This window comes from Lepidochelys kempii, chromosome 8 (genome assembly GCF_965140265.1).
Source record: "Lepidochelys kempii isolate rLepKem1 chromosome 8, rLepKem1.hap2, whole genome shotgun sequence".
NCBI classification, from domain to species: domain Eukaryota; kingdom Metazoa; phylum Chordata; order Testudines; family Cheloniidae; genus Lepidochelys; species Lepidochelys kempii.
This window is the reverse complement of record NC_133263.1, coordinates 16308989-16335782: the sequence shown is the minus strand read 5'-3', so window position 1 is coordinate 16335782 and position 26794 is coordinate 16308989. Positions and strand designations below refer to the sequence as shown.

The 26794-nt window shown below is 43.7% G+C and overlaps 1 protein-coding gene across 6 annotated transcripts in view; it reads left to right on the top strand.

Annotated features, from left to right (window-relative positions):
* Positions 1–26794, top strand: part of FGF1 (fibroblast growth factor 1) — a 68612-nt gene that overhangs the window by 29762 nt on the left and 12056 nt on the right. For 2 of the 6 annotated variants that reach the window (XM_073355705.1, XM_073355701.1), the window contains 3 exons: positions 7159–7257; positions 12007–12216; positions 19483–19684. In XM_073355705.1, coding sequence (XP_073211806.1) covers positions 19516–19684 — 169 coding nt within the window. In that variant the 5' untranslated portion in view covers positions 7159–7257; positions 12007–12216; positions 19483–19515. The remainder of the gene's footprint in view (positions 1–7158; positions 7258–12006; positions 12217–19482; positions 19685–26794) is intronic. The other 4 variants (XM_073355703.1, XM_073355700.1, XM_073355706.1 and 1 more) reach the window with 3 other exon arrangements.

Sequence of the window (26794 nt, the reverse complement as noted above, 5' to 3'; positions counted from 1 at the left end):
GGAATCAGCTTTCCATTTACATTAAGAAAGCTGAAACTTTCTCTGTTTTAAATCAGGATTGAAGAGGTGGGTCTGAAATATAAAGTGCCTGAGCATTTTTTGAGTAGGGCTCTGTATAAAAATATTTGCATATTAGGACTGTAATTCCTCAAGTGTTCAAAACTGGATACTGCTCATTTACTACTTGCTTTTTGTGAGGCTTTGTTTTATTTGGTTAGAGGGTTGAGAAGGGGTCATTCAGCCTTTTGAAAAATACGATCCTCTTCTGCTTTGGTATGAAAATTGAGACTACACAAATGAAAATAGCACCAGTGTTTCAAACGGGGCACTGTTTTGCTTGGAGTCAGTGCAAGAGCAGCTGCATGATTCTGTCTGTTTGCGTGCAGCCTGTGGTTTATATGACCTTTTTCGCTAACTTTGTCACATGAAGGCTCGACACAGCGTGTACCTCTTTAGAGCTTCAGATCCCCTTCTTGGTGTGTTCATGTCTGGGGCAGAGAAGGACCAGAGTCAGATCCAAAACTTTCACCAAGGTTTGATGGGTTCCTAGCCAGTGTTCAATTTATGTCCCTCTCTAAACTGGGAGGAGGAGGGTAAACCAATATCTGAGTGCATCTATACCCCAGAGCTGGAGGCCTTCCCAGTTAGTATTCAGCCAGGAACCTGCATAACCGACTGGATTTTATCAGCATAGCAGAAAGTACTTACATTTCAATCATTATTTTTTTCCTAGAGAGACACTGGGTGATTTTAATGCCTGTTCAAATGACCAACACAAGGGCCATATATCACTTAGGCAGTACTTTGAAGGCTTACGTAGTGCTTAGGGCTTGTGCTAATCTTCTACACAGGGGTGAGTGTCACCCTTTGGAAGGGTAATTTCCATTTCCATCTTGTGAAACCTGAGATTGATAGGAATGTCTCCACGAATAATAATAAATTCAAGTGAAAACTATGCTTGTTTGGCTTTAAATCCCTACTACAGCATTTACAACCAAAATTTTACAGCCTTGGGCTTCAGAACCTTAAACTGGCCAGAAACAAAAGTGAAATTTACCAGTCTATTTTCACTGTCCTGGCTGAGAGAAATGCAAAAAGGAAACAATCAATTAGCATTAACCACAAAAAAGACATTTGATTTTTTAAACTCTTTAAATTTTAATTATGTACAGTGCTGAAAATAGATGCATAGAGTTTTAGGCTAGGAGACACCATTAAATCATCTAGTCTGAACTCCTGTGTATCACAGGCTATTAAATTTCACCCAGTTGCCCCTGCATTAAGCCCATTGTGTTTGAGCCCTTGTGTTTGGCTAAAGCATCTCTTCCAAAAAGAGCTGTCCAGTCTTGATTTGAAGACATCAAGAGACAGAGAAGCCACCACTTCCCTTAGTAGTTTGTTCCAATGGTCACTTACCCTCACTGTTAAAAAGTTGTGCCTAATTTCTAATTTGAATGTGTCTTGCTTTAGCTTCCAGCCACTGGTTCTTTTTATGCCTTTCTCCACTGGACTAAAGAGCCCGTTAGTACCAGGCGTGGAGAACTAGGAAACTTCTGATTTATTTTTATGAAAAAAAAAAAAGTGACTGTTTCCCTTCCTCACTTGTATTGTTACTTGCTGAATATGAAGAGGTTAATTTCTTTCTGGAAGTAGGACAAGTATTTCAGTGACTGTCGGGGGGGATGTCACACAAGCATGTATGACCAAGGATTGTCAACTTGAGAATTGAATAATAGGATTATGGACTATTTAAAGACCATTTTTATCAGCTTGTAAGTGTTATATGTATGGGCTCAGGGGGGCTGGTGGTGAAAAGCAGAAATTAAAATCATTGGGGGAGGAGGAGGGAACTAATGCAAATCCCCAGGCAAATAAACAAGCAGAGAGAAGGGTAACCCCTTCTTCCTCCCTGGAGGAAAGTGCATAGACTGGTTTTACCAGCTTTGGAGAAGCCTGGCAAAGGACTGAAAAACTGTAAAAAGTGTCCGGTCTGATACAGGAGGGAGTCATAGTCACCCAATCCAAGAATTCCTCCCAACCCAGAAGGGGGTGAAGAACACCAGGAGGAGCAGAGCTGATGGATCGGGGGCAAGCTTGGGGGGATAGAACTGATGGGGGCGAAGGGGGACTGGGCAGATGGGGGGGCAAGAGATAGGCAGAACTGATGCAGGAGAAGAACTGCTATGAGAACTGGGGGGGCAGGATTGTTTTAGGGGTTGGGGGACACAGAATTAATTTGCTGGGCAGAAGACAGGTAGAGGGGTGAGAGCTCCTGCAGCCAGAACCAGAAGTCACCTTATTCAATAAGGAGAGTGGGGGTCCACACACACACCTCTCTCTGCTAGAAGACAGACCGAAAAGACACAATGTCATCTTTTTAATAAAATCTCATGGTTTTATGGGCCAGTCAAATGGTTTTCGATCTCAAGGTTGGCAACACTGTTCAGAATAGATAATACTGTGCTTTATGAAGGCTGGCAGGTCACTACTTAATTCTTGCCTTGGCCCTTGGAGAGAGCAGGTGTTGAACTAAACTCAGGCTTGCTAAGGTGATAATGAATTGCAGGAGAAATTGCAGCCTAAATCTCCAGTCTAGAGGGAGAGGAAGGCAGGTTCCTGCCTTAAGAAAGGGGACAGCTAGAGGCTTCAGACCTGAGTCGGGTGCCCTCAAAGAGGCCACAACAGAGCCAGAGGTGCAGTTACCTCTGGAACTCTTATCGCTGCTATATTATCCCTATGAAGGTACTTATACACTGTAGTCCCTCACTGGATAACATTTTCTTCAGCTGTCGAATCATATCTCAAATAAGTCATTTTTTTTTCAGAGTTCTCATCTGACTGTTGGTTCAAGCAACTTCAAAATAAAACAGCAATTACATTGAGCAGTTATTAGATACTAAATAAAGAAATAAGATACTGAGCAAGAGAATATGGGGCAGAATTCTGCCAGACAGTGTTTCCTAGAATTTAACGTAACAAGGTACACAGTCCCTTATACAAGCCCCTCAGCACTAGTACAGTTAACGCCCTCTGGATTTCCAGGGTTGTAAATCAATATTGAGCTTGTAGCCAACCCAGAAACAATGGAGTCCTATCTGGAACAACTCCACCTGATACTACACTTGGGAAAGCTTCATTGTTGAGTGATGATATATTTAATGATGGTGAACCACAAGTTTAGGACATATGGATTATCTTGGATTAGAAACCAAAAATTTACATTCCAACACTCCTGAACTACGGGGCAGGGGAGTTGTTTAAAATCTGGATCCAAACTCAGATCCAGATTTTGCAGCCTGTGCTAAGTTTGGATGCTTTTCTGAACTCCAGCTGTGGGAGTATTCACAGTTACACCCAACACCACATGAAAATTCCCCATGTTCATTGTTCACTATGAAATCAAGACTTGGAATGTGTCAGGGAGCAGATCTGCTGAGGCTCCAGAACCTTTTGTGTAAACCTGGGACTGGCCGATGGTTCAGCATTGCCATCAGGAGTGAGGTGTGGTTTCATAGAGTTTTGATGGGGAAACCAGGTGAAACTTGGCCATTTTGACTGAGATTTGCTTGGAGATTTGGGGTTCGTAGCTGGGTGAGATTTCAGTGAGGGTTTTGAGTGCCCCAGGAATGCCAGATCAGGGCCTTTGCGAAGTAGCGATAGCAAAATCTTTGCGCTGGATTCTTTCATTTTGCTTCTACCCCCATTGTATTAGACAGAACCTATCAGTGAACCAACCACAAACAACTGAACATTTATATCTTCATTACCAAATACACAGGGACCGAGACAGAGGAAAAGGGAGAGAAAGTCCCTGGAGAAAGGTGTCTATAAACAGAACCTTAAAATACAACTGTTCAAAGTCTCCTCCTTGCCTTGAGATGAGCTGTGAGTGCCTGTTTGCCTGTTTCTGGGAAGACCAAGCAGAAGGAAGTGGCTAAGTGGTGTGCAAGTACATACGTGGGAGCAGCCACACCTGCAGTGAGACACTAAACAAACCTGGGCTGTATTGCTTTTGTGGTCTGACATTTAGCCCTGCGTCCTGCAAGGGAATTGGAGTGGGAGTAGAAGGGGGAAAACGGTGACCTTTGAGAATATGGTGTGTTTCGCCCCATTTAACCTTCCTGCCTGGAGACCTGCTGGGGATGAGGGAGTCAGGAAGAAGAACGGCCCTTTGCATCTCTATAGAGCCACCGCTTCTAGGATCCCAAAGTGCTTTGCAAATAGAGTGACCCCAAGAGGGATCAGCAAAAATCATTTCCTTGCCTGCTGTTAAAGATGGGGCTTAATTGCGCTCGGCATCTGAGGATACTTTGAGTCAGTCAGTATCATCAAGTCAGAGGTTGCCTCATAAAGGTTATGTCCTTGTACAGTTCTCCTTGTATTAATTCATTAATGCCATTCTAGAGCCCATAACCATTGTTCCTGCACCGCATAGTGCCGACATTGAGACACATTTCCCATGTCTAGGGAAATAATATCCCATGACCCCACAGAGCACAACAGCTTTTAAGAAGGTCATATATTAAATCAGTGTTGGCTCTGGGATTGGAACCTAGGGTTTCTGATTGCCAGTTGCATGCTTTAGCCACTAGACCAGGGGTGGCCAAACTGCAGCTTGTGAGTCTCATGTGACACTTACAGTTAACAGTACGGCTTGCAGAGGCCCCCCCCCCAATTCTCTACCTACCAGACTGGGGCAGGAGGAGCTCGGGGCTTCTGCCATGCAGCAGGGTGGTGGGGCAAAGGGTTTCAGCCCTGCAGGGAAGGGGGTGTCTTCGGACTTCAGCAGGAGCGGGGCTGAAGCCCTGAGCCCTAGCAGGCCCACCTGTCTCTCGAATTTCTGAAGATTATCGTTTGTGGTTTGGAGGGTCAGTAAGTTTGGCCACCCCTGCACTAGACCATACTGCTGCATGGACATAACGATCTTAACGATCTGCCTCGATCTGCCTCGTGCATTAGGGATGCACACTGAGTACCCAATCAGCATGGCTTACTGTGTTTGTCAGGCAAGAGTGGGCCAAGGGGTTTGGCCAATATGGCCAAGGGACCATACTGCTGCATGGACATAATGATCTTAACGATCTGCCTCGATCTGCCTCGTGCATTAGGGATGCACACTGAGTACCCAATCAGCATGGCTTACTGTGTTTGTCAGGCAAGAGTGGGCCAAGGGGTTGTTTATATAGCGGGGTTTATACAGAGAGAGGTTATTTTTTAGCTTTAAAACTCCCTAAAACATTATTTTTCCTCCCAAGCCCTGTGAGATCAGAATCATGTCTGTTTTACAGATGGTGAAACTGGATGCAAAAGAGCTAAGTGTTCAATACCCTATAACACCAAAAACTGTCCAGAGCCCAGAGCACAATTAGCTACTCTGCAACAACAAACTGATACATATGGCCCACCACTCAAGGGCAGTAACAAACCACTCACTGTACACAGCCCAGCACTCATGAGCAACCCCACGATAACAAAACATATGCTAGTAGGAAATAAAGAGATTTCAGTTCTAAGCTTTAAAGGGCTTATTATAAACAACAGAAATAAAAACCTCTATTTTAAGATGACTGATGATGGTACCTCAAACCTTTTAATGCTGTTTGGGATCCTAAGGGCTGTGGGTTGGGGGTATGTCAGAAGGGGGAAGACTCATTTTGTTGTGGTAGGTCCCTGCCTATAGTTTTCTGTTGTCCATAATGAGTAATGACACTTTCCATTTTAAACCAAAAGGCTAGAGCATCAATTGATGTGGGTTTCAGGCAGAAAGCTGGATACACGATTACTCAGAAAACAGGCAGAGTAAGCCAACGCTATTTCCCCCCGGCTCAATAAACCATAAGTTATTTTTCTTCTGGAGCCTAAAGATAATGTAAACCCAAACTATTGGCCTTTAGTAATTTCCAGGCACAACTGCTACAAAGAGCAATTGGGCTCTTAGTTGTCCATGGAGAAGTCTGGCTGGAATTTGTATGGTATCACCTCATCAGACATGCTGACAAGGCCCTGAAGCAAGGCATTCATGCGTGATGTGCTTTCCTCTTGATTCCCAAATAGCCTCAGACACTAACAAGGAATCCCTCCTGTCTAACTGTTCAGAGGAGACAGGTAGTGCCAGAAACAGAACTGGGAAAGGTACTGTCTTTGTTAGGAGATATTACACTTTAGCAGACTGCTCCTCAGTCAGGGTCTCCACTGGCTTTACTGACTCGCTTGCCACCATGTAGGAAAATATCTTTCATTCTGCTTACAGGCTGTATTGGGCGGGATCAATTGGTTTCAAAGGAAAGGACAGTGGAGATTACTGTTTTATGTAGTTCACAATGTGGAACCTGATGCACAGCTAGTGCTAGGGACTGGGGATAAAGGGTCTGTGATGGAATGATACAGTATTCCTTTTCTTCTAAAGGGAAGGGTAAACCACATAGTGGTTTGCAAAGAGAAGGAATCCACAACTTGCACTCAGTTCTGTCTGTTACAATAGCAGAGACAGTAGCATTAACCAAGGCCAATTGCCTTAGGATTGCGGGAGATAATTTCCATGGGCAACCAAGGCACTGCCTCCCTAGCTGGCAACTAACAGTCCCCATTCTCTCTGAAGTCCATATGGTAATCAGGCACCTCCATTAATAGATAGATACAAAGCCAGAACCCTGGATCTCAACTCTGCTGACCATGCAATTGTTCAGGCCAATCTTTAGTTACTACAAAAGGGCCATTCTCTGCAAGGTGCTAGGCACATCTCGGGGCACTCAGCATCTTGCCAAATAGGACATACTATTCTTTGTTCAATAAATACTATTAATTATTGTTTTTAAAAAACTTCCTTTTTTCTTTCTTCTTGGAGAAAGGGGGGCAGGGAAGCAGCCACCAAGTGCTCCTTGGAAGGACTGTGAGGAATAATGAAACCACACCTCAAGGCATAGAGGTGTCCCCTTTAAGGCTGTAGGTTCAATGTATCTTCCACTACGTTCCTGACTGGCAAAACAGAGCTTATGCTCTGCTGTGTCCAGTGTATTCTTTCCACACAATAGGCCCCAGAAATCTGGTTTGTGTTGGGAGTCAGCAGTTAAAGCCCTCACATGAGACAATGGGATTTGCTTAGGCAGCTAGAGTTACTTGTATGTGTGTCTGTCTGTTTTTTGGTTTGAACCCAAACAGGCCACATGGAAAAAGGCCCCCTGGCAACGTTCATCCTTCCAGAGTGGAGTAAAGTTCTGGAGCTGGAATTGCCTTTAGATCAATAATCACAGCCAAGGGGTGAGTGTGTGTATGTTGTGGGGAGGCTGGCGAGAGGGGGCCAAGCAGGCAAACATGCCTTTGAAATGCAGTTTTTAAATTACTGGAGCTCTTCATACATCATCATTCCCATGGGCCTTTCCACTGAAATGGTGATTAACCCTTAACCCCTGCAATTCCACACTTGCACACTCAGGGCCAGATTCACAGTTTCTCCTTTGCTGTGCTGGGTGCAGAAAAGAGGGGAAAGGGGCAAAAGTGGTGTTGGGGTAGCATAAAGGGGCTGCAGCATTGGCAGAAGTCTTAGATTTTCACAGTACACTAACAGCATCTTATAGAATCCAGGCTTGTGACTGCAGGGCCTATAGGTAGCACTAGGAGCTGTTAAGGAATGAATGGCAACATTCTTGGGGGGCTCTCTAGACTAGAACATGTTTTCCAACAATGCAAGTGTGGACTGAAGATGTTGCCTTAGCCCTCACAACTATTCTTGAAATAAGTTCTGGATTTCCTGCTCTGCTGAGTATCCTGTTCCTAACGTCTGGTAGGGTCCCACCTCATCTGCTGAGCCACTCAGCCTTCATGATTATGAGCTATACATGTATTGTACATGCGCTTGGTGGGGGCTTGCCAAGAAATGTACTTTGGGCTGCTCAACCCCTTCAGTATTTGGCCATTGTGGGTTACCATCCCTTGGCCTTGCTCTTTATCTGTCTTTATTTTAACACATCTGGGCTTCTGTCATAAGGCACTCCTCATGGAGAAGATAATTGCTGCTGTTTACATGAAATCAAGAAATAAATTCAGTGACACAATTACAGTCCTACCCATTTCACTTAAATCTAATAAGGTCTCATTAGAATTATTATGTTCAATAAGATTACAGAGTTTTGGGGGAAGGCATAACCTCAGAGATTACTTGCAAAAATTAACATAATTTCAGTTGCACTTTTTATTAAGATAAAAAGGGTTAATAAATGATTATTACATGCTTTATTAAATGGTTAATCGATTGTTAGATTGCAACAGGTCAATAGATTACTATAAACCAGGGTTGTAAACAATCTGTAACACCTTCTGATGATGTGCTTCTAACGATCTCTAACTCATGCTACTCATGTCTATAATATGCTCATAACATCTATTAATCATTTATTAACCCTTTATAAGCCTTTTAATAATAAAACTGTAATATAAAGTCTGACCATAATTTCAGACTGGAAGGACCAGATTTTCGAAAGGTATTTAGACGTTCAGCATTGGAATGCCTAGTGTTCCCATTGGCAAAGGTAATCCACTTCCTCAAGAGGCAGTAGCTAGGTCAATGGAAGAATTCTTCCATCAACCTAGTGCTGTCTACACTGGGAATTAGGTCAGTATAGCTACGTCTCTCAGGGTGTGAAAACAATTCACATCCCTAAGGCTTTGTCTATAGTGGAACTTCATCGGCAAAACTTTTGTTGTTCAGGGGTGTAAAAAAACCACCCCCCCCCCCGAATGACAAAAGTTTTACTGACAAAAAGCACTGGTGTGAACAGTGCTTTGTCAGCAGGAGCGCTCTGCTGATGACACAGCTGCTGCCGCTCGTTGGGGGTGGGAGTTTTGTGTCGACTAACTGCAGCTACACTGCGCGCCTTTTAGCAGCACGGCTGTAGCAGCACAGCGGTGTCGCTAAAAGGTGCGTAGGGTAGACAAAGCCTAAGACACATAGCTATACAGATGTAAGTTTCTAATGTAGACCAGGCCCAACTAACCGATTGACTTTCAGTAAGACTTAGATGTTGCAGTTCTGGGTGGGGCAACACCTAACCACCAGTAAAGAATGTGGGCCTAAGTTTTTGGTGGCAGGGACTGTCTCTGTTTATCCACACCACCCAGCAAAACGGAGCCCCAATTTGGGCTGGAACCTCTGGATGCTACAGTAAGATAAATATTTAGGTAATAATAAAGAGCTCAATCCTCAAATATTCCAAAGAAGGCTCAAAGCCACCTTCCTGCCTCACTCAATCCTGGAGCAAGCTGGGGGCAGAACCAGCCCCTGGCACAAGTTAAGATGACTTAACACTGGTTGGAGCAGTACCCTAGGGACTGTTCTGCTGGTCCAGGGCTACTGGGGGTATAGCTACACACCGAGCGACAGCGAGTCTCAGGGCTTCAGGCAGCAGACTTGCGTTCATGCCATGATGCTAAAAATAGCTCTGTAGACTCTGTGGCTTGGGCTGCAGCTCAGGCTCTGAAGCCCAGGGTGGGGGATGGGCTCCAGAGCCCAAGTTCCAGTCCAAGCCACAATGTCTACATAGCTATTTTTAGCACCGTAGTGTGAGCCCGAGTCTGTCGACAGGGGCCCTGAGACTCGCTGCTGCAGGCTGCCACTTGCTGTGTAGACGTACCCTTGGAACACAGCCTGATTTGGCTTTGCCCCCTCACATCCCAGGAATGCCTCCACACCATTGGGGAAATTCCCTTAGGTCAATCCCCTTTGAGCAGCAGAAAGGGACTTACTCTAGGGAAAGGATCTAGTGAATAATAATAGGAATAATTAGAGCTTGACTAATGCTTCCGGACAAGGAAGGAAATAGCTGACAATGATAAGAATTACCACCAGATGTCACCATTTCAGGCAGCTTTATAGAGTTTTCAAAGGACAAGCAAAACCAAGGTAGCAACAAACTAAACAAAAGCTAAATTAAATAAACACAGATTTAGTTTGTTTACTAAAGGTCCCATCTTCCTGCTACCTTAGACACTGAGTAATTTTGTTAGTAATGTGGGTTACAGCAAACACATCAAGGAGAGGCAGAAAGATAACCTGCCCGTGTTCAGGTTTATATTTCCCATGCAAACATGAAGGAAAAACAATTATTCAAAGAAAATATAAGCAGTGGGGGGAGGGAATTGCCTCACTGCCTATGCAGCAGACCTAGAAATCTGGTTTTAAAAGAATAAGGATCTCAGCTTTTTGGTTTCTATAGTAGGCTTCTATATAGGAAGGCTTTACTACCTTCCAATTTTTAGTTATCTTTGACTCAAAAGTTGCTGGGCATTGTCAGTGAACAAGAGGGCTGGTCATACTCTTAATTCCAATCTTTCAAAAAATAAGAATTCTCAAGAGTGTGGGGATAGATGAATTCTGAGCCTGCTAATGTACAGCATTGTTTTATTATGTTCCATCTTAAAAAGACAGCCAGAGGGTGTCTTTTTAATGCAAAGGTGCATCGAAAGGTGAGATATGGCCCAGAATGTTTAATGCTCTGATTAAAGAAAATTCCATGCAAGAACGCAAGAGACATATGTATGGGTAGAATATAACGGTAATGGCTGTTGACTGCCCCATAATATTGGAGTAGTATAAAGCAACTAATGAACTTGGAAACTCCTTGGTAAAATCTAGTCCATCCTCTACGTAGATTGTCATTATTTTTCCTAGGTGAGAAACAATCAAAGGAAAGGATTCCTAGAATTTGTGATGCAGAAAATTTCTAATTAGTGGGGGGAATTTTTTCCAGCATACTTCGACTCCTTGGATCTTTTTTCTCACCATGACCAATTCCTCATTGCAGAGGTGACATTCAATTCCACATTAGTAAGCAAACAGCATTTCAGGAATCTATCAGGACAGACAATGGATGGACTGGAGCCAGAGTCCTAAATGCTTTTAAAATATTTTACTTGTCGTAACTGCTTCCCATTCTCGAGTGATAGATAAACATCCTAGGAAGTTCCTGGTTAATCCTTCTGCATGGAGTGAAAAGTGGGAAGGGGGTAGAAGTACTTAGGTAGAGGTATGATTTGATTATGCTAGACAGCATAGTAATGCCAAAGGGGCTTCAGCACATCGCTGTAAATATTCTGCAACTTATTTGTTTTAATAAGAAGAGTAGCAATTCTCTCAGGGTCTGATTCAAAGTCCATTGAAATCAATAAGAGTCTTTCCATTGACTTCAATGAGCTTTGGACTAGGCCCCTGATCATGTTATTGTTAGTCTTCCACAGAGAAGTGTCCTAAAAAACAAAGGCTGATTTTAGATGACCTCTTTTTCACTGGGGACAATGCAATTTTTATTTACAGGCTGCTGCTATGAACAGAAGATTTAGGAGGCTGCTCTCCTTGCCCTATGCACACAAGTCTAATTAATGCCAACAGGAATTTCAAGTGCTTATAAAGAGACTGGTCAGAAAACAAAGAGGCTCTCTTGGCCCATTATTGGATCGCAGTGCAGCATGTCGAGTATTAACTCTAATGCTGCATTTCAGCAGGTCAGGAAATCAGGCAGCATCCCTTCTGCCACAGCAGGAGTCAGGTTGCCTTCAGCTAACGAGAATTTATTTCTATGAGGGGGTTGTAATGTTTCTGACAACAGGCGATGGTTTTGTTTTCATGTGTGAATGGATCCTATAATCAGTAGCTCTGCACCATCAGGGAACAAACTTTACTACTGTACACAGCAGCTTCTAAACAGAACTGTTTCACAACTGGCAACACAGCATCCCTCATGATCTGACTGACTATACATTCAGTTGTTAAACAGAAGGTTAGACTATTGGTAACAGAGTAGCAGCCGTGTTAGTCTGTATTCGCAAAAAGAACAGGAGGACTTGTGGCACCTTAGAGACTAACCAATTTATTTGAGCATAAGCTTTCGTGAGCTACAGCTTATGCTCAAATAAATTGGTTAGTCTCTAAGGTGCCACAAGTCCTCCTGTTCTTTTTACTATTGGTAACATCGCCATCTAGTGACCCTCATACTACCAACATTTGTTTCCCAACAGGACCAAAATTATGAATAAAACCAATCCTTCTCTTCAAGCAAATCTAAAATACAGGTGCAAACTCCAATTTCACAGACAGTGACACAGTGAAGATGGTACACATATTTATGAGAACAAAGTTACTGGATTCTTCTCTGATTTTTTTATGCAACATTTTCTGTGAGCACTGCAACGCGTGGAGCGAATAGATTTTTAAAACATAATTCTATAGTAAGTCTGTTTACCAAAAAACAGAACATACAATTGTATATAGTGAGAGATTAGTTGCATGCAATATTTACAAAGGAATAGGCCTCAATATTATTACACAATATTGCATACACATCACATAGCTAGAATAAGTTTTAGCAGGTTACTGAGTTGATAAGTAGTCACTGACCTGTGATGCGAAAGGTATGCCCATTTCTTTAAAAACTTGGTAAAATTATGCTTTTCATGGGTTACTAGCATTCTATAGGTACTGAAGACTAATGGCCTATTTCTGTTCCCATTTATTCCAAATTTACACTGCTGTAACAGAGGCTACGTCTACACTAGAAACTTCAAAGCGCTGCTGCGGGAGCTCTCCTGTGGCAGCGCTTTGAAGTGTGAGTGTGGTCACGCAAGAGCACTGGGCAAGAGCTCTCCCAGAGCTGCTGGTAATCCACCGCCACGAGGGAAATAGCTCCGAGAGCTGGGAGCACGATTCCCAGCGCTTGGAGCCTGTCTACACTAGCGCTTTAAAGCGCTCAGACTTGCTGCTCTCAGGGGGGTGATTTTTCGCAATCCTGAGCCAGAAAGTTAGAGCGCTATAAAATGTAAGTGTAGACAAGCCCAGAATGTGGCTCCTATCAGGTTAAGATTCTTCTAGTTCTGCATGACAATCACTTCAATGACAAGTGATTATCAATTACACTTTTTTTCACTGATGCTTCCAAACTTACATTGTAGATCTACTTATTTTAGACTCTCCAGAACATTTTTTATTCCCTTTATAAAGGACAATATCTCTAGCCAAGTACTGTTTTAGTGCATTTAATTCAAACCCAAATCTGTCTTTAAGACATGGTCAATGGGACATGGTTTTTTGCATGTAACCCAGTGTTTCTATTTAAGAAAATTAAAAACGTAGGCTCACTTTGAGATTGTAGCTCTTCAGCGTCAACAGAGGGCCTGCGGAAGAGCGACTCAATGTAGGAACCACAGGCCAATTATTCTAGAAAGCTTCAGTTCTGGTTGGCTCTTCTGTACAGAAGAGCTAATCTACTGAGCCGCAGTTGCCAGAGTCATCTGTGACTAAGGAACTGGTTCACTGTGTGGCAAAGTGACTTGTCCACTGTCACACAGCAGGCCAATGGCAGAGCAGGAAATAGAACCCAGGTCTCCCATATCCCAGCCCAGCAGTCTATCCGCTAGACCAATTTAAGCCACAACTGGTCTAGTCTGGATTTGTCCGAGCAATCTAGAGGTAAAAGGATCTTTTATCCCTTTAGCAATCCCCTGACCCCTACAATTCCTCTAGTCACTTCTCCAACGCTATCTTTGTAAAGAGCAAAGAAAGCAGTACTTTTTGTCCAGTGAATTCTGTACTAATTTTGAAATAGGAAATGCATATGAAGGTGGGAAATGTAAAGAAAGGACATCACTCATTTTCCATAAACCCTACATTCTGTCTGTTATTTTTGAACTAATCCAAAGGATTAATAGGTTACGTATTACTAGAGATTGATCTGAGCTGTAAGATTCAGCTCCAACTTTGAAGGGATCACATCAAAACTGCTGGCTTGGTCCACTGCAGAGGGAATGGCTGGTGGCAAAGTTTGGAATGAAATCCAAACTTTTGAAAAGTTCTTGGGTGTTTGGATCCCAGCCCCATCTGTACTCATTACCTAAAGCGGCCTGCATGCTATTAAGCTCTATGTGCTAAAATTTTAAAAGGGCATGATTACAGTTGACATTCACAAACCACAGGTTCAACCTTCCTTTAAAAGCATCTCTCCTCCCCACCAAAAGGTAACTTCTAATTCTTAAAGTTTTAGTGTCTTCCTTTGCAATCCCAAAACAAGGGCTGTAATGGTGCTAAAATCCCATTTCTTTGCTGGTGACATGCCAAAAAACAGAGGGCACTGGGCTTCTTGTGCACAATGAGATTGCAGAGCAACCACATCCCATCTTCAGCTCTGTGGATTTGCATTGTAGTTGTAAACAGAGACTAGTGAAATGCAGAAGAAACCAGATGTCCAACGGTCTCATAAATCAAGCGTCTCAGATTTCAGTGGGGAAGTAAGGGGGTATAGATAAGATTCTGCTCTACTGATGGTTAAGTTAATTCACTTTATGATGGTATTTGAACGTCACACCGTTGGATGGCCAAGACCAACCAGATAGAGCTATGCAGTTCGCTTTCAACCATGAAGGTTTTTACACACTCATCTTCTAAACCACTCTACATGATACCCAGGATATCAAGCTAGCCACTGACTTCTTCATATGAATTCACAGACTCAGGGATTTTAAGGCTGGAAAGGACTGTGATGATAATCTTGTCTGACCTTGTGATCAACATAGGCCATGGGAATGTCACCAACTGATTTCTGCCTCAAGAATATAACTTCTCATTGAGCTAGAGCATATTTTTTAGACAGACATCCAATCTTCATTTATGGGCTTCAAGAGAAGGAGAATCCACCACATCCATAAGTAAGTTACTTACTTTCACTTAATTGTAGCACATGGAGTCCACAAAAAACAAGAAGGGAAATCAAATCTAGAGAGGGAAGAGAGGATAAATACAAATAGTAGGTCTCTGGCATCTAGACACTAGCCCAAATTAATTAGAAATGCCTAAATATTCAGATTCAGAATTACTGCCCTAATCCAACTCCTGGTGTAGATTTGTCAGCAATTGTGTGCCTCCTCCTTATAGAATCTTTTCCTTTTGGACTATTTCATTCTCCCTGTGGGGCACCAAGTAACTGCAGGAGAGATATGTCTCTCAGCTTAGCATCTTGGATACAGTTTTCTATTCCACTCCAAGTGATTTAATCATTAAGAGGTTAGGCCTTTACCCAGCAAAATAAGGCCTTTTATGTTGTCTTTGGTTTGAGTCCACTCTCACTCTTTCATTCCCATAAAACTTAACATATTCTTGCCAAACTTATAATAGTAGGGCCATGAGTGGTACTGTGTGTAGAATACCAACTACATGGTCATAAAAGTATGAGAACAGCATTAGTGGCTAGAAAGGAGAGACAATGAGAGTGGAAAATAGTATTCATTCAACTTTTCTTGTGGAGTCAAAGGCAGCTGGCAAGCAAGAGCATGTTCTAAAAATAGAGTAAATCCTTAAAGGAATAACGTGAAATTAAAGAAACAATTCAAGGCAGCCGCTCTGTTAAAGCTATCCATAGATGCACTTGGATCTCCAGACAATCAAGTACATAAGGGAAACAAAGTAGTCTGTGACTCACTTATTTTGGCTACTGCAACAGTTTTCTGGGATCCTGTTTTGAAACTCTGGCCTTGGGATGTTCGTTTCTCATTTCTAGCAATCTGTCGTAAACTTTGCAAACTCCTAAAGTTCCTTTTACCCTGGAACAAGGGTTCAAGACCAGCTTCAGTTCTAATAAGTGAAATGATTTACAGGTCTTAGATTCATTCCCAGTGAAAAAAATAGCAGACAGCACTAAAGCCCTGTATATAATTTGGAATGACTGATTTTGTTCAGAGAAAGCCTCAGAGGAAGCTGGTACTACAGGCTGAAATACTTTAGTTTTATCAATAGAGTGAGGGTGATCGCTCTGTAGAAAGTTGAGGTTTGGGAGCAGACAGTGTGGGAAGTCTCTAATTTATGCTGCATGACTATTGTGTTAATAAAAACTTAAATGTTATAGTGGAACTGGAAAAGGTTCAGAGAATGGCAACAAAGATGATCAAGGGTATAGAATGGCTTCCACGCATGGAAATTAGGGCTGTTCATCTTAGAAAAGAGACTACAGGGCGGGGAAGGGGTATGATAGGTGTCTTTAAAATCATGAATGGTTTGGGGAAAAAGTGTTATTTACCCTTTCCCAGATTACAAAAACCAGGGATCACCCAATAAAATTAATAAGCAGCAGGTTTAATACAAAGTAGAGGATGTACTTTTTCATACAATGGGATGGTAAGGGATGCAACCCCATCCTCGGAGTAACCCTAAACCTCTGATGGCTAGAAGCCGAGAGATGAAGATGGGGGAGGATCTCTACAAAATGCCCTGTTCTGTGACACTGCCCCTACAGCTCTGGTCTAATCACTGTTGGAAGACAAGATACTGGGCTAGAAGGACCATTGGTCTGACCCAGTCTGGCCTTAGATGTTCTTAGGCTCTTAGATACCAGAGACTTAGCCTCAGAGCAATACCAAGAAAAGCTGGGCTTGTCCTTAACTGTCTTAATGCTTCTTTAATGAAGCCAATGCATGGGGCTGGACAAGCATCCAGTGCTATCCCATGTTACAGATATATCATCTTCAAAGTGGCAAATTCCAGAAAGAATGATTGCACTTCAAAGAATGCCACCATGCATTCATACAGCACGACTGTTACAAAAAATGTGAACCAGGAATCATCTCTGCTGAAACTGGAACCTGTGAAGTCCTGCTTCCAAAACACTAGAAGTCCAAATATGCCATTTCCAAGTATGCAGTTGCACTCATTCATTAAAGAAACAATGGCAGAACTGGACCTATGAGTGGTTTCAAAATTAGGGAGAACCAAACAGCCTCCAATGTGGTTTTGGAAATTTTTGTCTGATAAAGGAATGCTTCCCAGGCTTTGTTCCAGAGAATGTAACTTATAAAACAAGTTCAAATCTATCCTGAAGGAACAGGGAAAGGTTTAAAATAATATGCTGCTGAGGCTTTGTGTAACATTCAGGTTTTTTTTGAGTACTAGTGATTTAGTACCGGAGCAAAATTTCATGAAGGGAGAGACAATGTTGTGAACTGATGATCGCCAGAAAGAATTTCAGGCTTGGCGAACACAGAACTTATCAGTCTTGTCCTCTTTTTTCTTCCAGTGTTTTCCTCTCCTGGGAAAACATTTTTCCCTAACAAAGACCGCAAAAGGCCACATTTAAGAAAGAAAGAAAATGAAAAAAGGCCTGACATTAGTGTGTCTACCCGAGCTGGTTGAAATGTTTTGTTCAAGACATTTTTTCAATTAAACAACAAGGCTTTTCATCCAAACAGAAATTTCCACAGGAAATGTCCTTTTTGGACAATATGTCATGTTTTTCTACAAAAACAACCTCCCCCACTCCAACTTTTTGGTTTTGGGAAACCAAAAATATTTTTTCTGAGGTAGCAGTCTCCCTTTTGTAAACGCGATGTAATTCAGTTGCATCTGCAGATTTGAGTACTTGCAACCTGCAGGCAGGCATTCAGAAGTCAAGTACTCAGATTTGCACTTGCAATTTATTTCTAATTTAGGGGGCGTTCTAGGTGCTTAGCTTCTCTCAGGTCAGGCTGTAAGTGCCATGAGACAGTAGCATGCACACTACTAGGTACAGCATAGCTCTATCTCTGTAATGCATTAGCATCAGAATCAAAGCTAAACAGATGAAGTTTATAATATAGTTATGGGAAAACAATACAAATAAACGCTCTACATTATATGTATGTTTGAATTACAGTGCGCTCTGTCTTCTTTGTGTCTATCAATTCACTTGTCTGTAAGCAATTAATATATAGAACATGGTATGTAAGACACAGGTTGCCCGAGATTTTACAATCATTTTCTAGATCAGAAAACTTCAGATAAGTAGGGATAACCTTGGAATAGCATGTAAACTATTGGGTTCTTATCCAAATCAATCCAGAGAACCTTTTGAAGTTGGCCCATCACTAATGCTAATATATTTGTGTCTGCAAATCAAGCTGCCACTGAGTTTGCTGTTTGCTCTGGAAGAATTTAATACTGGGAAAATTAGAGCCAGATGAGCCTGTGCCTCACTATAAATTCAGATTTCAGAGTAGCAGCCGTGTTAGTCTGTATTCGCAAAAAGAAAAGGAGTACTTGTGGCACCTTAGAGACTAACAAATTTATTGACTAACAAATTTATTGGTTATTCACATTGGATGAAGTGAGCTGTAGCTCATGAAAGCTTATGCGCAAATAAATTTGTTAGTCTCTAAGGTGCCACAAGTCCTCCTTTTCTTTTTACTATAAATTCAGCTAATCTAAAGCCCTGGCTTGCAGAATTATGGGTGTTGTCAGCATCTCCATTGTAAAAAGTGTTGTGGTATCTGATTCTTGTGTGGTTCAAATGCCTTTGTTTTTGAACATTAAATTTGTCTAAAATGGGGGTCAGTGCATCCTGCTAGGTACCTTTAAGAACAAAAAGAATGTGAGACACTGATGTTTGAATGTAGCACGATTGTATTTCTCAAAGCCCTTTTCCACAAGTGTTTCTTTGGACGTGGATTACAGAGTGTAATCCTTGAACACATGAAATCCCAGACATTTTTATTCAGAACTTCTTATGAAAAGGTGCCAGATTGTCAGCCTTGACGACCAAAGTCCTCTATCCATGGAACAGGTAGGCGTTGGGAATGGCAGGGCAAGTGCTCTGCATGGGCCTTCCAGGACCCCTCATCCCCACTGGGAAAAGCCACCATTACAGATTAGAGGGTAGTTCTTTCTCTCCAGACCCAATGAGTGCCAGATCCTGAGTTGCGGTAAAGCTGCATCTATTTATACCAGTTGAGGACTTGGCCCTCAGTCTTCAACATTTTTGCTGAGCCTTGATACCAAGGGTGCCTACTGCTACGATAATCTGATGAAGTCACTTGGCCAGTGAACACTAGACTGACCCAACCACCTCATATTAGATACTATGGATCACCAAGCAGGTATACCTTCTGGCCCTGCCGACCTGAGCTATCTCCAAACTGGTGCCCAAGAAGTGGAAAGGCTTCAACGCCCATTTGCGATCCCCTGAGGTACCCAATTCCTCTTCTGTTAACCCACCGTGTGCTGTGTTATTGCAGTGGTACGAAGTAGTACGTATTACGAAGTACAAAATCTGTGTTGCAAAATCTGGTCAGAATAGCTTAGGGGCAAAGTGAGAGTCGTTAACTCTGAGCTTCCCACCTCATGTGGGTTTCAGTCAGACACTGCATGGTTTTTTGAGCATTTAGTTTTAGTTCACATGTCAAGAGAGAGGAACGATAAATGTAAAAAGAAACGAGTCTCTATGATTCTGGCTACAGCCAACAGGAACCAAAAGCCCCCTCCCACTTTGGGACTATCAACATTTAAAGGAGCCCCACCTTTTGTAGTATGTCACTGCCTCATCCATTGTGCGAATCACCTGCAGAGGCCGTGGTAAAACAATTGTCAGTGACTCCTCTAGGTGTGTCTAGGGTCCTTCCCTGCCCCTTTAAAAGTGTGGGTACAAGAAGTGTGCTGCACACTTCACTGCCATTACTGCTATAAGCCTGTTGAATTTCTTACAGTCTTGAAGACGTGCCACAGGGAGAGGCGCAGAGATGGCCGAAGGCGAAATAACAACGTTCACCGCCCTGACCGAAAAATTCAATCTTCCAGTGGGGAACTACAAGAAGCCCAAACTCCTGTACTGCAGCAACGGAGGCCACTTCTTGAGGATACTTCCAGATGGCAAAGTAGATGGGACAAGGGACCGAAGCGACCAGCACAGTAAGCAAATCAGAAATGTGTTCAGGACACAGCTCTTCCTTGGCTTATATGACTAGTGCTGCCTTTACCTTACTGCCCCTTTTTCTCTGGGAGGTTGGCATTACACATCAGCTGCTTTTCCAGCCAAGAAGGGATAGGTAGAGTATTTATGCTTTATGCCAGGTTCTCTCACCTACCATGGCAACAAACCATCCAGAGGTTCAGCATGTGAAACAAGGCCTACTATGTGTACACTCTACAGAGATTCAGGATGTACAGTACCTCACATTTGTCAAAATATTAAATATGAAATTAGTCATTAAAAAAATAAACCAGAAAGACTGACCACAGCAGGAGAGACTGAAATTCTAACTGAAGCACAGTTACCAGTTTACACAGTTAGTTGGCACTAGAAGAAAGGGGTTTAGGAGGATGTCCACATACTACATTGCAAACTCAGCCGTCAAACATGGTATCTGCATTTACCTCAGTGTAGAAGATTCAGCTTGGTAGTAGGGTTGTTATGATGTTACAGCTGTGCCTTTTTTGCAGCTTAAGTCATGCTCTGGAATAAGTGTTAAGGCCCAGATTCCTAAGAGTGTGTCATGTGTTCTATCTGAATGCTTTGCACAGGATTTGCCATTGGTTAACTTTTCTTTTCCCTTACATAGCAAAGTGCAGTACATTCCTGAGGGACTTAACAGTGGAAAGACTCGGCTCAGAAAAAGTTATTTTGTGATTTATCATTTTTAAAATGCATTCATATTGCACTTATTTTCTCAAAACAAGGATGGTTAATTCTATACTGAGTTGGTTATGTGTTTTATGTGCTTATTCGTGCCCCTGTAGCATAAAGGACACACAGTACTGTTGTGACTACCAACTGGTGTAACAAATATTAGAAGAGAGACTTAACCAGTTATCAGTAGAGGCCTGGAAATCTGCGGATATCCATGGATGTGGATATCCACAGACCATGTTTGCAGATGGATGTGGGTCCAAATTTCATATCCACGCAGGGCTCTAGTTATCGGAGTCCCCATCTGAGGCTGGATTCTCTCTCTCCCCCACCATAACTGGCATATTATTAGGGTCAAGACAGGACTCAGAATTACTGCAGTCCACAGACATCTCCAGCAGATGAGTCAGAAGGGGACCTGTTCTGGGCCAAGCCAGCCAGAGCAGAGATAAACTTCTCACACAGAAGTCACCGTTCATCTTACAATTTCCATATTCCAATGTAAAAATGCATCTTCAGACATAAGGAGCATTTTCATACATTTGAACCTACTCTAGAAGGACATCCCAGTGAGCTGACACGTTCTTTTAGTTTGCTCACAAATAGCTCTGTCCTAGAGTTGATTCAGCAAGAATCCTCCTTCCCCCGAGTCACTACTAGAGGTGGGCTTGAGCTGCACTATTCAGAGCTGAACTTTGCCAAAGTTTCAGTTTGTTCGAATACAGTTTCTCATCAGGCCAGCTCCAGTCTGTAATGAAGCAACATCACAGCATGGTACTAGGGGATGTGGTGCTGCTAGAAGTGGGCACTCATCCAGGTTTTGAAAGATCCCATGACACATTAGCACGAGTACCCGTATTTGGCTAATTATGGTCTGCTTATCCAAGTTCCCCTGCTGTTTCAACTAGATGCAGAACTATTCTTCACTTCCAGGCTTAACTACTACATAGCATTGCTGGGCACTGTCATACAGCTGGTGCATTTCACCCCAGTGGCAGATGCATTTCAGTTGTGGATGAAGAAACCCCTGGCTATAGATTGAATAGGAGTTGACGTTTGTGAATTGGTTTGGGATCCTTTAGCATGAAAGCACAATAACTGATTATTACAGAAACTTTTTTCTGGATGCTTTTTTATGATTATTTAAAGCAGACTTTTTTTTGCCCACAATTCTTTTAAAAAAGGTTTTCTCTCCCCCTACCCCACTCTCCTGCTGGTAATAGCTCATCTTAAGTGATCACTCTCCTTACAATGTGTTTTTTTTCATGTTCTGTGTGTATATAAATCTCCTCACTGTATTTTCCACTTTATGCATCTGATGAAGTGAGCTGTAGCTCACGAAAGCTTATGCTCTAATAAATTGGTTAGTCTCTAAGGTGCCACAAGTCCTCCTTTTCTTTTTGCGAATACAGACTAACACGGCTGTTACTCTGAAACCTGTTAAAAAAGAATGACATATTGCAGTTTTTTTGCTCTCATTTCTTTACTGGGGAAAGAATCACAGAACTATTTTTAACAGTGCACCCAGCCATGCAAAGATTACAACTGCTGTGAATGTTCAGTCACACCTAGCAAGAGTTAAACAGGGGCTTTTGATGCATTCTTGACACTGATCTGATTTCCTTCACACTGGCAGATAGTTCTGGGCTTACATATGCCTTGGCTATGGATGTTTGGACACTTCCAAGCCTGTGTAAAATTACTATTTTCTTTATGAATCACATACAGCATGTATGCCGTGTGACTCCTCTAGTTTCCACACATCTTGCCACATAAGTTTCTCTTTCCCAACCTCTTCCCATTGCAAGTGCTCAACTCCTGAGTCTCCACACTGACATGCCTAGAGCCCTGACCAGGGGTATTCTATTTGCTACCTAAGATCCATAAACCTGGAAATCCTGGATGCCCTATCATCTCAGGCATTGGCACCCTAACAACAGGACTGTCTGGCTATGTGGACTCTCTCCTCAGGCTCTACGCTGCCAGCACTCCCAGCTATCTTCGAGACGCCACTGACTTCCTGAGGAAACTACAATCCATTGGCGATCTTCCAGAAAACACCATCCTGGCCACTATGGATGTAGAAGCCCTCTACACCAACATTCCACAAAAAGATGGACTACAAGCCGTCAAGAACACTATCCCCGATAATGTCACGGCAAACCTGGTGGCTGAATTTTGTGACTTTGTCCTCACCCATAACTATTTCACGTTTGGGGACAATGTATACCTTCAAGTCAGCGGCACTGCTATGGGTACCCACATGGCCCCACAGTATGCCAACATTTTTATGGCTGACTTAGAACAACGCTTCCTCAGCTCTCGTCCCCTAATGCCTCTACTCTACCTGCGTTATACTGATGACATCTTCATCATCTGGACCATGGAAAAGAAGCCCTTGAGGAATTCCACCATGATTTCAACAATTTCCATCCCACCATCAACCTCAGCCTGGATCAATCCACACAAGAGGTCCATTTCCTGGACACTACTGTGCTAATAAGCGATGGTCACATAAACACCACCCTATACTGGAAACCTACTGACAGCTATACTTACCTACATGCCTCCAGCTTCTATCCAGGACACACCACACGATCCATTGTCTACAGCCAAGCTCTAAGTTACAACCACATTTGCTCCAATCCCTCAGACAGAGACAAGATCTCTATCAAGCATTCTTAAAACCACCTGCTGAAGTGAAAAAACAGATTGACAGAGCCAGAAGAGTACCCAGAAGTCACCTACTACAGGACAGGCCCAACAAAGAAAATAATAGAATGCCACTAGCCATCACCTTCAGCCCCCAACTAAAACCTCTCCAACGCATCATCAAGGATCTACAACCTATCCTGAAGGATGACCCATCACTCTCACAAATCTTGGGAGACAGACCAGTCCTCACTTACAGACAGCCCCCCAACCTGAAGCAAAAGGTGGGGCGAGAAAGCAGAAGGAGACTCCGCTGGTTGGAAGGCATGAGATGCGCTGTCCTGAGGTTGGGGGTTCCACGACCACCACTCCCAAGAGGAGAAGGCGGGTGGTGGTGGTCGGGGACTCTCTCCTCCGGGGGACTGAGTCATCTATCTGCCGCCCTGACCGGGAAAACCAAGAAGTCTGCTGCTTGCCGGGGGCTAAGATTCGCGATGTGACGGAGAGACTGCCGAGACTCATCAAGCCCTCGGATCGCTACCCCTTCCTGCTTCTCCACGTGGGCACCAATGATACTGCCAAGAATGACCTTGAGCGGATCACTGCGGACTATGTGGCTCTAGGAAGAAGGATAAAGGAGTTGGAGGCGCAAGTGGTGTTCTCGTCCATCCTCCCCGTGGAAGGAAAGGGCCTACGTAGGGAGCGTCGAATCGTGGAAGTCAACGAATGGCTACGCAGGTGGTGTCGGAGAGAAGGCTTTGGTTTCTTTGACCATGGGATGGTGTTCCATGAAGGAGGAGTGCTGGGCAGAGACGGGCTCCATCTTACAAAGAGAGGGAAGAGCATCTTTGCCAGCAGGCTGGCTAACCTAGTGAGGAGGGCTTTAAACTAGGTTCACCGGGGGAAGGAGACCAAAGCCCTGAGGTAAGTGGGAAAGCGGGATACCGGGAGGAAGCACAGGCAGGAATGTCTGTGAGGGGAGGGCTCCTGCCTCATACTGGCAATGAGGGGCAATCAACAGGTTATCTCAAGTGCTTATATACAAATGCACAAAGCCTTGGAAACAAGCAGGGAGAACTGGAGGTCCTGGTGATGTCAAGGAACTATGACGTGATCGGAATAACAGAGACTTGGTGGCATAACTCACATGACTGGAGTACTGTCATGGATGGTTATAAACTGTACAGGAAGGACAGGCAGGGCAGAAAAGGTGGGGGAGTAGCACTGTATGTAAGGGAGCAGTATGACTGCTCAGAGCTCCGGTAGGAAACTGCAGAAAAACCTGAGTGTCTCTGGATTAAGTTTAGAAGTGTGTGCAACAAGAGTGATGTAGTGGTGGGAGTCTGCTATAGACCACCGGACCAGGGGGATGAGGTGGATGAGGCTTTCTTCCGGCAGCTCACGGAAGCTACTAGATCGCATGCCCTGATTCTCATGGGTGACTTTAATTTTCCTGATATCTGCTGGGAGAGCAATACAGCGGTGCATAGACAATCCAGGAAGTTTTTGGAAAGCGTAGGGGACAATTTCCTGGCGCAAGTGCTAGAGGAGCCAACTAGGGGGGAGCTTTTCTTGACCTGCTGCTCACAAACCGGGTAGATTTAGTGGGGGAAGCAAAAGTGGATGGGAATCTGGGAGGCAGTGACCATGAGTTGGTTGAGTTCAGGATCCTGACGCAGGGAAGAAAGGTAAGCAGCAGGATACGGACCCTGGACTTCAGGAAAGCAGACTTCGACTCCCTCAGGGAACGGATGGCCAGGATCCCCTGGGGGACTAACTTGAAGGGGAAAGGAGTCCAGGAGAGCTGGCTGTATTTCAAGGAATCCCTGTTGAGGTTACAGGGACAAACCATCCCGATGAGTCGAAAGAATAGTAAATATGGCAGGCGACCAGCTTGGCTTAATGGTGAAATCCTAGCGGATCTTAAACATAAAAAAGAAGCTTACAAGAAGTGGAAGGTTGGACATATGACCAGGGAAGAGTATAAAAATATTGCTCGGGCATGTAGGAATGTTATCAGGAGGGCCAAATCGCACCTGGAGCTGCAGCTAGCCAGAGATGTCAAGAGTAACAAGAAGGGTTTCTTCAGGTATGTTGGCAACAAGAAGAAAGCCAAGGAATGTGTGGGCCCCTTACTGAATGAGGGAGGCAACCTAGTGACAGAGGATGTGGAAAAAGCTAATGTACTCAATGCTTTTTTGCCTCTGTTTTCACTAACAAGGTCAGCTCCCAGACTGCTGCGCTGGGCATCACAAAATGCGGAAGAGATGGCCAGCCCTCTGTGGAGATAGAGGCGGTTAGGGACTATTTAGAAAAGCTGGACGTGCACAAGTCCATGGGGCCGGACGAGTTGCATCCGAGAGTGCTGAAGGAATTGGCAGCTGTGATTGCAGAGCCACTGGCCATTATCTTTGAAAACTCGTGGCGAACCGGGGAAGTCCCGGATGACTGGAAAAAGGCTAATGTAGTGCCAATCTTTAAAAAAGGGAAGAAGGAAGATCCTGGGAACTACAGGCCAGTCAGCCTCACCTCAGTCCCTGGAAAAATCATGGAGCAGGTCCTCAAAGAATCAATCCTGAAGCACTTGCATGAGAGGAAAGTGATCAGGAACAGCCAGCATGGATTCACCAAGGGAAGGTCATGCCTGACTAATCTAATCGCCTTTTACGATGAGATTACTGGTTCTGTGGATGAAGGGAAAGCAGTGGATGTATTGTTTCTTGACTTTAGCAAAGCTTTTGACACGGTCTCCCATAGTATTCTTGTCAGCAAGTTAAGGAAGTATGGGCTGGATGAATGCACTATAAGGTGGGTAGAAAGCTGGCTAGATTGTCGGGCTCAACGGGTAGTGATCAATGGCTCCATGTCTAGTTGGCAGCCAGTATCAAGTGGAGTGCCCCAAGGGTCGGTCCTGGGGCCGGTTTTATTCAATATCTTCATAAATGATCTGGAGGATGGTGTGGATTGCACTGTCAGCAAATTTACAGATGATACTAAACTGGGAGGAGTGGTAGATACGCTGGAGGGGAGGGATAGGATACAGAAGGACCTAGACCAATTGGAAGATTGGGCCAAAAGGAATCTGATGAGGTTCAATAAGGATAAGTGCAGGGTCCTGCACTTAGGACGGAAGAACCCAATGCACAGCTACAGACTAGGGACCGAATGGCTAGGCAGCAGTTCTGCGGAAAAGGACCTAGGGGTGACAGTGGACGAGAAGCTGGATATGAGTCAGCAGTGTGCCCTTGTTGCCAAGAAGGCCAATGGCATTTTGGGATGTATAAGTAGGGGCATAGCGAGCAGATCGAGGGACGTGATCGTTCCCCTCTATTCGACATTGGTGAGGCCTCATCTGGAGTACTGTGTCCAGTTTTGGGCCCCACACTTCAAGAAGGATGTGGATAAATTGGAGAGAGTCCAGCGAAGGGCAACAAAAATGATTAGGGGACTGGAACACATGAGTTATGAGGAAAGGCTGAGGGAGCTGGGATTGTTTAGCCTGCAGAAGAGAAGAATGAGGGGGGATTTGATAGCTGCTTTCAACTACCTGAAAGGGGGTTCCAAAGAGGATGGCTCTAGACTGTTCTCAATGGTAGCAGATGACAGAACGAGGAGTAATGGTCTCAAGTTGCAGTGGGGGAGGTTTAGATTGGATATTAGGAAAAACTTTTTCACTAAGAGGGTGGTGAACACTGGAATGCGTTACCTAGGGAGGTGGTAGAATCTCCTTCCTTAGAGGT